At 32.0% G+C, this 12,682-nt stretch overlaps 1 protein-coding gene across 1 annotated transcript; it reads left to right on the forward strand.

Moving 5' to 3' along the window:
* The first annotated feature begins 485 nt into the window (after positions 1–485).
* LOC132718322 (uncharacterized) lies at positions 486–12,391 on the forward strand. Its single transcript, XM_060702025.1, has 5 exons — positions 486–636; positions 2,734–2,774; positions 3,064–3,100; positions 8,239–9,252; positions 10,622–12,391. Exons 1-5 carry the CDS (start codon positions 633–635, stop codon positions 11,122–11,124), a joined length of 1,599 nt encoding a protein of 532 aa, XP_060558008.1. The 5' UTR covers positions 486–632; the 3' UTR covers positions 11,125–12,391.
* The last annotated feature ends 291 nt before the right edge of the window (positions 12,392–12,682 follow it).

Genomic DNA, 12,682 nt, shown 5'->3' on the forward strand with positions numbered 1-12,682 from the left:
GGCTTCATAACTTCTGATCCCCGTTCAAAATTCCATTTTAATTAGTTCCGCTCATTGTTTTCTCGTTTAGGGCACTCGCTTTTTATTATGTTGGGACCATACGCCGCTTTTCATGGAATGGCACGGACGTGTCACATTTAAGGTTCCATGATAACCGCCGTATGAACACGTCTGCGGATGTTTCTAAATTCAAACTTTTACTAGTTCATGTTTAAATGTTGAATTCTGCTTAAGCCGGTGCTAGGGGGCGTGGACGGTAACTTGCACTTTCCAGTACCGTCTATTAACAGGCTCAATCAAACCGAGCCTGCAACATTTTCAATTTTGTCGTGTTGGGCTTTCTTTGGGGATTCTGTATTTATCTACTTTGTGTCGTCACACGTAGCCCAAAAACTAGATTCAGTACATTGATTCAACAGTGGATTGTGGGGACATCTGTATCTTATGGGCGCATTTCTTGTTATGTTTTACATTAACACGTTTTGTTAGTATAATATTATATATGTTTATGTCATTAAGAATTACGCAGCAAGGACGATGGAAAATCTTCAAATAAAAAGTTCAAGAAAAATACTGCAGAAACCAGAATTCCTAGGAAGGCACATACGCGACAAGGAGCTGCACATTTTGCAATGGGTATGATATTTATTTTTGCAAGAAGAAGAATATAATTAAGTTCACAACAATATTTGTTTTACCTTTTTCAAAGAAAAAAAGAGCTATTTGTACAGTCATGATGTTGTTGAGTTTGCTTTTGCCGATACTGTTGACCTCAAAAACAGTATTTATTTATTTGAACCGATAGAAAGAATCATTGAAATAACTATAACTTACAATGCGTTGGTTGTAGAATAAGGGTCAGGGCTTCCTGACCCGCCCTGGGGATGATTTGGTTGTATAAAAATTATATTGGAAAACATATTTAAGCTCCATTGCGTTGAACTACAATGTCTAAAGGAAGCGTAGGTATTTAGCAGGTAGCATTGACTTATTGATCTTTACAAAACTTATTTGAATCATGCCCCGAGGTTCAATATTAATTATCCAAGCCAAGTATTTACTTGATTTATATAGGAAAACACATCTGAGACTTACTTCAATTGAGTGTTGTTATATTTTATTGGTCCTTCTGGATCATTGATGCCAGGACTATTAAATGTTGAGAATTGAGTAACGTTCAAGCGGGTACCAGAGGGCGTGAGGGATGTGACACTTATTCATTATCACTCATGTACAGACGACTCAATCAAACAAAGTCTGCACTTTCCATGTAATTTTGTTATGATTAATGCTTCTGGGGGCTATAGCATATATTTTGTTTGTTTGTTTTGGGTTTTACGTCGCATCGACACAGTATAGGTCATATCGCGACGTTCCAGCTTTATTGGTGGAGGAAGACCTCAGGTGCCCTTCCATGCATTATTTCAGGCACGAAAGGGCACCTGAGTAGAACCACCGACGTTCCGTAAGCTAGCTGGATAGCTTCCTCACATGAAAGAATCCAAAGTCCCTTAAGAGGCTCAAGCCTAGCTGTTAATTATGAAACTTGGTTCAAAAATTCTTCAAACTACAGCCCATGGGTCAAAATCGGCCCGCCTTAGGACAACATAGATTTTCTTACATGTATGTAGTAAAATTAAAACTACAAGATCCAAAGTTTAGTTTTTTGACATAAAATATTATGTAGTAGACCTCCAATAAATTGTTAAAATTATAGCCCTTAGGTCGAAATTTGCCCGCTTTGGGTGTCATTGATTGTCTGTATTATGTAAAAATATTTTTAAACTCTAGGGTTAGCTCAGATATTTTGCATTAAGCATGGTCTGTTGGACTTATACAAAAATTGTTGAATTTATGGTCCTTGGTTCAAAATTAGTCCGCCCAAGGGGATAATTGATTTTCCATTTTTCTATAAATAGTAAAACAAATCTTTTATTCTTCTACAGGGTAGCTTAGATATTCAGTATGAAACATTTTCTGGTGAACTTCTACAAAAGTTTTTTCCATAAATTTAAGCCTTTGGTTCAAAATTGTCCCGAACCAGTTGACCATTGCTTTACCTTATATAGTAAATACTTCAAAACATTGTTCTTGAAAACTGCAAGGGCTAAATCACGATTTCAACTTCATGAATTCATAATGTTATTTTCACGAATTTAGATTCGTGAATTCACAATTTCAACTTCACGAATTCACGATTTCAACTTCACGAATTCACGATTTCAATTTCATGAAGTTGAAATCGTGAATTCGTCAAGTTGAATTAGGGAATTTATGAAGATCAAATCGGGAATTTATGAAGTTGAAATGTCCAACCGGTATTTCGTACACCATGGTCCTTTTTGTTATGCTTTACAATGTATATGAAAAAAAATGTATTTTTGTACAATTGATACAGGTTTGCCAACAGCAAAATTTCAACACAATGCATATCTAATATAGCAGAATATATTGTAAAGCCAAGTTTCTTTTGCTCCCCGAAGGAAGACCATGCAGTCGCCGCTTTGTCCGTCCATCCTGAAACTACAAGATTTATCAACAAGAAACTTTGTAGGTGCTTAGATCTAATAGTGTAGAAGTGCACTGTATAAATCCATAAATCATCTCCCTAACAAGTAGTTCAAGTACAGAGCAAAAGATCAATAAATCTGCTTGCGTAATTTTGCAATAATTTCCTCTTTTCATTTCTACACTGTGAACATGTCTATTTAGCAACAACAAAATTTCTTTCAGATGCCGCAGAAAGTCCAGTCCAAGGCGCTGGAATTTTAGAGGTAGTTTAGACTTTTTTTTTTAAATATCGTTTCATAACTTATATTTAGCATTTACTAGCAGCTTAAGAACAAATGTGCTATTGCACAAGCAATAGCGCTATTGCACAAGCAATAGCACAACTAAAAGAGTTAACGGAAATTAATGTATAAATGTATTTTTTTACCGGATATCAATTCTATTTATAGTAATGTATAGGTTTTTGTCAACAAAACATCATGATTTTACAGTTTCAACCATTATTAGTATTTTTATGCACACAGACATTTGATTTATAATTTGAATTTACAGCAATCGAACGCCAGCCTTTTTACTTCAGGAAAAAAAGGTTAGTATGTTCTTAAATTAATGATAATGCTCTTTTTCCTTTCATTTCAATTTTTGTCAAAATTTTTGTTATCTGCATTATATGTTATATAAATATATAATGACCCATTGACACGATAAGTAATAGTGGTATTTATATGGGTGAATAATGTCCGAAATACTCGTTTAAGTTTGTACAGCTTAAAAGTCATATCGTCTACAATAATTATTAATATATTGAATAAAGTAACTACTTTTTTCTATGAAGCAGGTAAAATTTGATTGCTATATTACTTGATATTTTACATAATGGCACACAGGTTTAATAAAACCACATCATTCAAAGGAACGATCATTGCTTTTGATAAATTTAATAAATCGGTTGAGCCCAAAAAAACATTGTTGACACACTTTGGACAATTTATTCAGACCAAATATCCTAGAAATTAGTCAGAAAGATTGTTAAAATGATTTCTAGGTGAAGTTTCAAATGGGTCACCTTGGGTAAAAACTAGGTCACTTAGGCCAATTATTGAAAAACCTTGTTCCTTGTTAAAGTGTTTTTCTTCAGAACAAATATCGTGGAAATTTGGCATGAGAGATTGTTCTGTTCATTTCTAGGTCATGCTAAAATATGGGTCACTTTGGGTTGAAAACTTGGTCAAACAGCCTTAATTCGGAAAAAAGACCTGTGAACACTCTAGTGGCTACTGTTTAAATCTACATACCCTAGAAATTGGTCAAAAAGATTAATGATGATTACAAGGTCAAGTTGAAACATGGGACACCTTGGGTCAAAAACTAGGTCACACAACCCAATTATAGAATTACTTTGTTAACACACGTGTGGATACTGTTCCATTCCACATATCCTGGAAATTTTGACAAATCTTTCATAGTCAGGTTGGCGATATAAGGACCATCATGACCCTCTTGTTCAATTTGCTGTTGAAGCTCTTCAGTCCGGTGTTGTATGTGACAAATTTATTCTAAAGGAAAACATTTTAAAGGGGTTTAAATAATCGTAAGGAAAAATGAATTTAAACCAAAAATATGTCTATAATTTTTCCGTGAAATAAATTTTTGGATCTACAGACAATTATCAGACATTGGATAATAAACTAAAAAAAGGAACAGGGTTTTAAAATTTAATCAAAACATAGATTATTAATAAGTTATTTCGTTTCTTTTTCATACAGTACAAATAAATACATAAAATTCAATCCTACAAAAAATTTAATTTGATAGTAATCGAAAGATAAAAAACAAAAAATTTTGGAATGTTGTAAAGCTTAAAAATTCCCAAAATCCACTTAAATTTATTGTGAGCCTCATTTCTGCATTTTTTTTAGATAACATTATCAATGTATATCCTCAAAAATTATGTGTCTTGTTGGACATGTTTCAATTCTGAAAGTTAATAAAGCACTGATGTTGATTAAATTACTATTTATACACATGTACATATAAGATTTGACATTTTCTATGTATATTGATTTAAATAAAGAAATGCAAATTTGCAATGCATGTATGCATGTATGTCAGTGTACTGAAAATTATTGAATACTTTTATTTTTGAAATAATATTATAGTATTTTATTGCGTACAAGTTAAAATACATGTATAGGTTAGTGTTTAATAATACGCATTAACAAACATAAATTCGTCAGAAACTTATTAATTAGTGGTGAACAAGAACTGTTTGCTTATTATCTAATGTATAATTTTATTAAACTTCATTCATTTTCATTTTTTGTTGATTTGCTAAATGGTTTCTTGGAAATTCTTTTCTATTAATCTGTATTTTTCTTAAAGTACATATATACTACAGCTTCTTCTTTTTCAGATTTTATTCCGTTCTTATATATGTAACAATTCAGAGTACAAATACACCCGTATTTCCTACTTAATATAATACAATAGTATATATCTAATAAATCTAACCAATCGACAATCTGCATTTGTACCTCGTGACCGTCCATTACATTCCCGTATTGAAAAAAAAAATCATTTTCATATTGGACGGTTGGGTACATGTGCACTAAACGATGCTGGTCTGGTTTCCGATTTCAATCTCTTACAAATTTAAGACATGGAATCATGCTCGCATAAAGGTCCTTTTTATCACATGCTTACAACAGCTGGTAAAATGTCTTGCTGACAAGGAAGCGTTGTTTTGTTTTAGTCCAAACGGCAGAATGTTAACAGACAAACACATTTCTGATTTTGTCAAAAGAAAGAAAGCTAAAAACACTGTGAGCAAGAGTTATCAGACGGAATATTTATGCGATGGTTCACTGTTACACTGCCTTCTGAATCGCGCACATTGGTAGTTTTTGGTGGTTCTGTTTGGGTTGATGATGATGATGATGATGGTGATGATGATGATGATGATGATGATGATATTTCAAATAAAAAAAATGAAAGATATACAATAAAAAGGTTATTAAACATTTTACTGTACATTACAAAATATATTTGAACTGGTGTACAGCTTGATAAGTCAATATCGGCTCGTCCATGCTATTTACTGGTCCAAATATATTCCGTATTGTACAGCAAAATGTATAATAACCTATACCATTATTGAAATTAGTTAGACTGGTTAGACGGACCTGATAAAGTAAATTTAATTTAGTTAGTACACATTAATCGAAGTTAAAAAATTTTGAAAAAAACTGCAATGTGATTGGACAAAAAATAATGTTGAATAGCTTAATAGTATCAATTCATTACTCGTTTATGTCGTTTATACCCCGCTTTGAAGTATGTGAACCAACATATTACCGAATAGCTTCGTCCATAGCCCCGACTGATTCCCATCTTCAAAGTGCAGCGCATTTTGCACACGGCAAAGCTGGGGAGCCACGTTTTAATTTATCAAAAGATTTTGTAAACGGAGTAAAACGGCGATAATCTTGATGTTTATTTTGGCTGTTGCGTTGTTAATATAACCGTTGAAGTTTCAAATTGCCCATCATCGTAAAGAATTATATCTAAAGGATCATGTGAAAATAATGGAAATGGAATAAAATACATGGTGATGTTGACAGTAAGTGGGCGGATTTTTTCGGCAAACATTTTTATCTTGTATATTATTATAGATGTTGACATATGAATTTTTTTTTCAAAACGGCTAGGCTTGATCAAACCGAGCCTGCAACATTTTCAACTTTGTTGTGTTTGACTTTCTTTAGGGATTCTGTTTTTCTCTATTTTATATTAAGTTTATTTGATATATATGATCAGTACATGTGCTGGGATTGACAAATATACATTATTTTTGGATTTTAAAGGCGTTTTAAGCTCCACAACCCAAGTGACTGTGAATTTTACAGACGTTTCAATATAAACTATAATGCATGTACGCAATCAAGATAAAGGAATTACAATGTATAATTAAACGTATTTCGAATATTATAGCAAAGTCTTTACTTAAGGTATTAGGACCCTAATGGGCACTATCAGGAACTAAAAACTTGACATCATAAGTCAGATGTATACCTTAAAGTACACCTGTATGCAAAATTTAAACAAAGTTTACCGTACGGAAATCAAGTTAGGGCCACTTTTCTGAACTCAAGCTAGGATGTTATGAGGGCCATTTTTTAGAAAGTAGGAACCTTTAAATAATCTGCAATAACATTCTAATGAAAAATGTTTTCCTATTAATTTTTGGTAAGAAACAAATAGTACCATCCAGCTAACAATTCAAATAAGCAAAATTAAGGTTTCTACTTAAAGTTTATGAAATCTGTATAAAAATGTTACCCTACCCCACCAATTTTTACCACGTGTCTGACCATTTTTTTAAAAAAAAATCTTAAAATTTACCCAAATGAGTGCCTGTTTTCAAAGTTTCCCTAAATTTTTTAAAAAGTATATTGGTTGATCTTGTAAAATATGAAATATTTTTACCGTCTAGTTTTGATTATATTACACTTTGAAAATATCAGGTACCATATTTATTACTAGATTTAGCATAATTTAGCCAATAAATACCTATATAAATTAAAAAATCAAAATTAAACACTTTTTTCTTTCCAAATGGGACATGAGAGATACATCAATAATGTTAAAAGAAAAAAAGAAAGAAAAAAAAAGTTGACCCTTCTGGGGATTGAACCCATGGCCCTCATTTTCAATGTAGTTAACAGTAGTTCTAGCCTATTTGAATACTCTTCAAAGCGGAGGTAATGCATTAGGGTGCTAATACCTTAAAAGGCTAAGCATAAATTTCATCAGCAACATTGAACATTCCATTTTTGACAACATAATTCTTGGTGGGCTTTCGTCAATTTCTTAAAATTGAAACTACTTATGTTAACCTTCTATTTACATCAGGTGAACTAAATAAATGTATTTATTTAAATGAGGCATTTGTTTGGAATACATGTGTAAAATGCAACATCATAATCAGCTTTTAAAAGTTTTCCGGTTCACTTAGTGGCGGTAAATTTCAATTTTGAGATTCCGGAACTATCTGTTTATTTTGTTTACTTTATTCTTTTATTTTAAAAAATTGTAAAGACATTTTACACTACATTATTTCCATAGAAAACGGGAATAACATTTCGTGCATGTGCATTCTGCGTAGGGCAAAAAAACATTACCGAAAGAATTTACAATTTGAAATAATCTAAATGATTTTAAACAAGATTTGATAAATAAGCGCTGCAATGATGAATGTAAGTAATTTAATTAGCTATTTTTGCATTTACACATAAACTCAGGGTCTTCAATATTTGAAAGTATTCTTTTACTTGAGGACCATACGCCGTTTTTCATGTAATTACACTAACGTGTCACATTCAAAGTTCCACGATAACCGAAATATGAATACATCTACAGCTGTTTTAAAATTCTAAATTTTACCGTTTCATGTTAATTTTGAATACTGCTTGAGCCGGTGCTAGGGGGTATGGACGGTAACTTTCACTTTCCAATACTGTCAATGAACAGGCTCTATCAAACCGAGCCTTCATCATTTTCAATTTTGTGGTTTTGGGCCTTCTTTCGGGATTTTATTTCACTATACTTTATTTCCAAAAAAGCACCATACCTGAATGCTTAGAAATGCATACCTCTACATTTAGAATTATCATTTTTTTTATCTCTAATGAGATATTAAAAGTCTACTTTGGTCCTTTTGTTTGACAGAGAAGATCTCGGAGAATGCAAGTACATCATGTAACGAGGCAACAGAAATAAGGAAACTATTGAATCAAGATGAGCTGGACATACTATGCAAAAGTCGTGATAGAAAAGACAAATTAGTTATTCAATGTTGTGAGTCGATTTGCAATAAGATAAAGAGTTTTTCAGAATATATTATTCACGTTTATGCTGCGTACAAGAAGGAAAATGAGCGGAAAATCATTTTCGTTGTAACAGTGATGTGGGATTTTGATCTTAATGAAAATGACATAGGATACAGAATGATAAAAAGAAATTACGGTGAATTGAGTACAGAAGGAATTGATATAAGTTCCAGCATAGAAGAGAGGGAAAAGATGAGTGACGATGAAAACAAAAAACTAAGTGCATGCATATCAAAGTACGCAGAAAAACTGATGGACAATCATAGATATCTTAATATAATATCTGGAAGTTTTGTGAGGTCAAAAAACTATAAACCAAGTGCTATGCGTTTAAGCACAGAAAGCTGTATGACCTTATATGTGTTAGCTAAAGGTTTTATACCAATAGAAGAGGATGCATTTCAAAACACTTATGATGGTGTTGCAGTTGATATTAGGGAAGGTCTGTTTTTTCTTTACGGAACGGCAACAGAGTATCATGATGATATCAAAATGGGATGCAAGATTACTAGGTACCCAGGAAGAGCTGTTGATTTTGGTGGGACTCTTGGAGGGTTCATTGACCATCCGAGTTATGGAGTTTGTGGTATAACATGTGCACACACGTTGATGTTTCCTGATGAATTGAAAAAATGTGTTGAACATAACGGAGAAATATCCTGGCCAAATATATTTTCTAGTGATATAGTATGCCAGCCGCACCCTGTGCCAGGTAATCGCAATGAGATAGGACGCATTGTACAAGCTATCTACAAAGAAGGTAACCAATCTGAAGCAGGTGTAGAGGTAGCTATTATACAGATAGAAACACGACCACCAAAAGCAGGTCACTTCCCAGAGATTGAACCGAATGGTAAGACACTATTTGTGATGAATGATATTGATAAACTTATGTTCACTCGTGTGTCTGCAAATATTATCATTTTGCCGTTAATACGAAATCATGAATCATTATTATCTTTTTAAGCCGGTCAGAAAATGATAAAATCATTTGCAAAAAAGTTTTTTAAAAAATCCCAACATTTTGGCAACGACTGTCATTTTCTCAGAAGACTCAAAAGTTCTACATCTCGTTGTACCAAGCCATAGGTACTATGTATCATGCATATTTTAGTCATTTGGATAATTGACCATACAAATTTACATTCCAAATATATACAAATTCAATCTCATTTAGTTCTTCAAACCCTTATGACACAGGTCATCCTTTGTTCAGTTTGTTATTTACATAATTATTTATGTCCACGCTTAAAGTGTGGGAACGTTTTTTGACTGGGCCGGTTCATATGTCCGTAAATGCGTATGTAACCTCAAACTTTTGAAACTTGAGAAGGAATAAACCATGCTTTATGTAACTCGATAGATTCATTGCAAGGGACCAGTTGAATTCCCCCAATTAATTTAGATCAAAGGTCAGGATTATCAAGATGTAAACAATTATAGGCTTGTCTGACAATAACTATAACTTTGGTAAGCTATTGCCGATAGTCCATATGTATTGTATAGAGGTTGGCCATGACAAGTTGATGGTAACTTCAGATGGTAAGCAGATCACATTTACAGTCCGGAAGTTGATCAATGCTGTTGATAAAATAATAGGGTTCTTTGCATAGGCAACCGAAAGGAAAAAAATCAGAAATTAGTCCCAACCACCCAAGAAATATATGTCTGCTACATAAATGTAATACAATAGCAATAGTAATCTTATTGATGTAAATTCAAGTCCAATTCCACGGGGTACCAGATATACATAAAACGAATTATATATTATTATTTTTTTAAATCACTAAAAATGGCAAAAGGCTATTAAATTTACAATAAGCTTGTCTAGCCTTGTTCCGATCAATCTATGTTCACAATTAACCCATCTTAGATGGTCAGTTTAATTAAATTTGTCGTACTTGTATTTCCTTTTCTTTTTCTGGCTTTGAAAGTTTTTGTTATATTTTAAAGTGATCTTTACAAAAAAAATATGCTTTTCCGCTAAGTAAAAATGGTCATTTCAATGGATCATATATAATCTCAGGTATATTACCTCTATGTATATGATAAAGAGTTTACGCTGTTCGAGCATAATATAGACTGTATATTTGCCCTGAAGCATTATCAGCTGGTCTTTTTCTTTGATAAAAATTGGTAAATAGTCTAATAAAAGCTTTACATTTTTTTTTAATATATTGGCAACATTCCAACAAAAGTTAAAATGACATATTTTGTTTCAGGAATCAACATACCGTACACTTTTGAAACTGGCAAGACATGTGGTGTATCAAGGGCTTTGGAGAAAGATTTGTTTAAGTTTGGCTGCAAAACTGATTTGACTATAGGTAGAATCAAATCAACACCAGTTTGTGTCAGGTCCTTTGACTTTAAACATATGGATTTTAACTTCAGACTTTTGAATCAGCTTGGTATAGAAGGTGACAAGTTTGCTAAGAATGGTGATTCCGGCTCGCTTGTGTTCTGCAAAGCAATGTCAGAAGATTTTGAATGTATTGGAATGGTTGAGGGTATCACTACTGATAACACATTTGTTGTGTCCCCAATACAGTCAGTACTTGCTGCTTTGAAAGTAAGCTGTCTGAAAGATTTTGAAATTAAAAAAACAAAACATCAATTAGATTCAATTGAGAACAGAGTCAGCTCTATTGAAACAAAAGTAGATTCAATGCATTCATTGTTACTATCTTTCACACAGAAAAATTCTAATGATCAAGCAAAATAAAAAATAAACTATCAGAATGTAACAAAATAAACGCCAAAAACCACTTTACTCATAACGGCAGTTTTACACTTTTTTGCAAATTATAACTTGTATATTTTCCTTGGAATTAACCATGACATTAAACATTTAATGAATTTATTTTTATTAGATTTTATATGCTAGTCAAGTGCAGTAAATTGGACACTTGCACTATTGTTCCATTAATGTAGATGAAGTCTTAGGATGATTTTGGCTTCCTGTTCTTTATGATATACAGTTTAGTGTGTTTTGTGCATTAGAAAAATAAGCTATTATTCTAGATAAAATACAATGTTCCGGACTATACGTCTTTGCAAACTTACAAATTCAATAAATCTACAGTTGTATTTTGTAGAGTTGTGTTTATAAATATTTAATTAACTGTGCATTTTTTCTCTTTTTTAAGATATTTTGTTTATTTTTAATGTAGAAAAAATATTTTTATTACATGACATTAAATTTTTAAAAAAGCTTTCGTATTGTAGTTAACAACATGTTTTTGTTACATGCTGAAGATTTGTCAAAGACATTTTGTCGTAATTCTGATTATTGCATTTGGTTATGTATCCAAAATCAATGTTTATAAAGTTGGTACAATCATTCATGTAATGGAATTGTAAAATGTGTTGCTGCATTATCTTCTCTTTTGCGTTTAGCTCGTAACAATGAATAGTGGTGTAAAATATGGATTTCAAAAGAGAAAACTGTACGTTGTATTGAGAAGTTAACACAGTCTCTTAATGTAATTTGTTTAAAATTATTACAAATGATTGTGATTTTACATTGAATGTAGTAAAGTCTAAATGCTGTATCATTTTACGTTTTTATGGTCATCACTGTAAATAATTTCACATACTATAAAGTAGTCGACAATCATTGATTATTATGTTAGTTTTGTTAACCTGATATCAACGCAGTACTACTATATATCTTGTCAAAGAATAAGTATAAGCATGTTGAAATATTTGTTCCTTGTGGCGTACCGTCATATCAAACTGTATTCTAACACACATCAGTTTATTATGACGGTAATATTATTGTTCAGCTAATAGAGTTGTTCAAACTATTTCATATAAAAAGCAACTAAAATATTAAATAATGCTTATGCCACAAGAATCAAAATCGACATACTTTATTTATGCTTAAGACGGATCTGCCTACATTATGAATTTTGAATTTCTAATTTTTGTCTGATAAAATATGTTGGCTTGTCAAATTGCTTTTATATAATCAGAATTAAAAAAACATATATAAGAATACATGATCTTATTTTCTGTACAAGAAATTTTTGAGTAGAATTAAATTTCTACAGTAATTTCTACAACCCCTTTGTATCATACAGAAAACATATACAGAAAACATATAGATATGAAAGTGAGAAGAATGGTTTCGCTTGCTTCAAACCCTAACAATCTGCCGCTTAATCCATATTCTCGAAAAAAAAAAACGAGAAAAAAACTTGAAGTACAAACGTAGTTGTAAAATTATTTAAGCGTGTCCACACCAACTCAAAGAGTCTGAAATGTTCGTAAGGAATGAG

This window comes from Ruditapes philippinarum, unplaced genomic scaffold, assembly GCF_026571515.1.
Source record: "Ruditapes philippinarum isolate M1 unplaced genomic scaffold, ASM2657151v2 ctg2251_1_1_1_1, whole genome shotgun sequence".
Taxonomy (NCBI): Eukaryota; Metazoa; Mollusca; class Bivalvia; order Venerida; family Veneridae; genus Ruditapes; species Ruditapes philippinarum.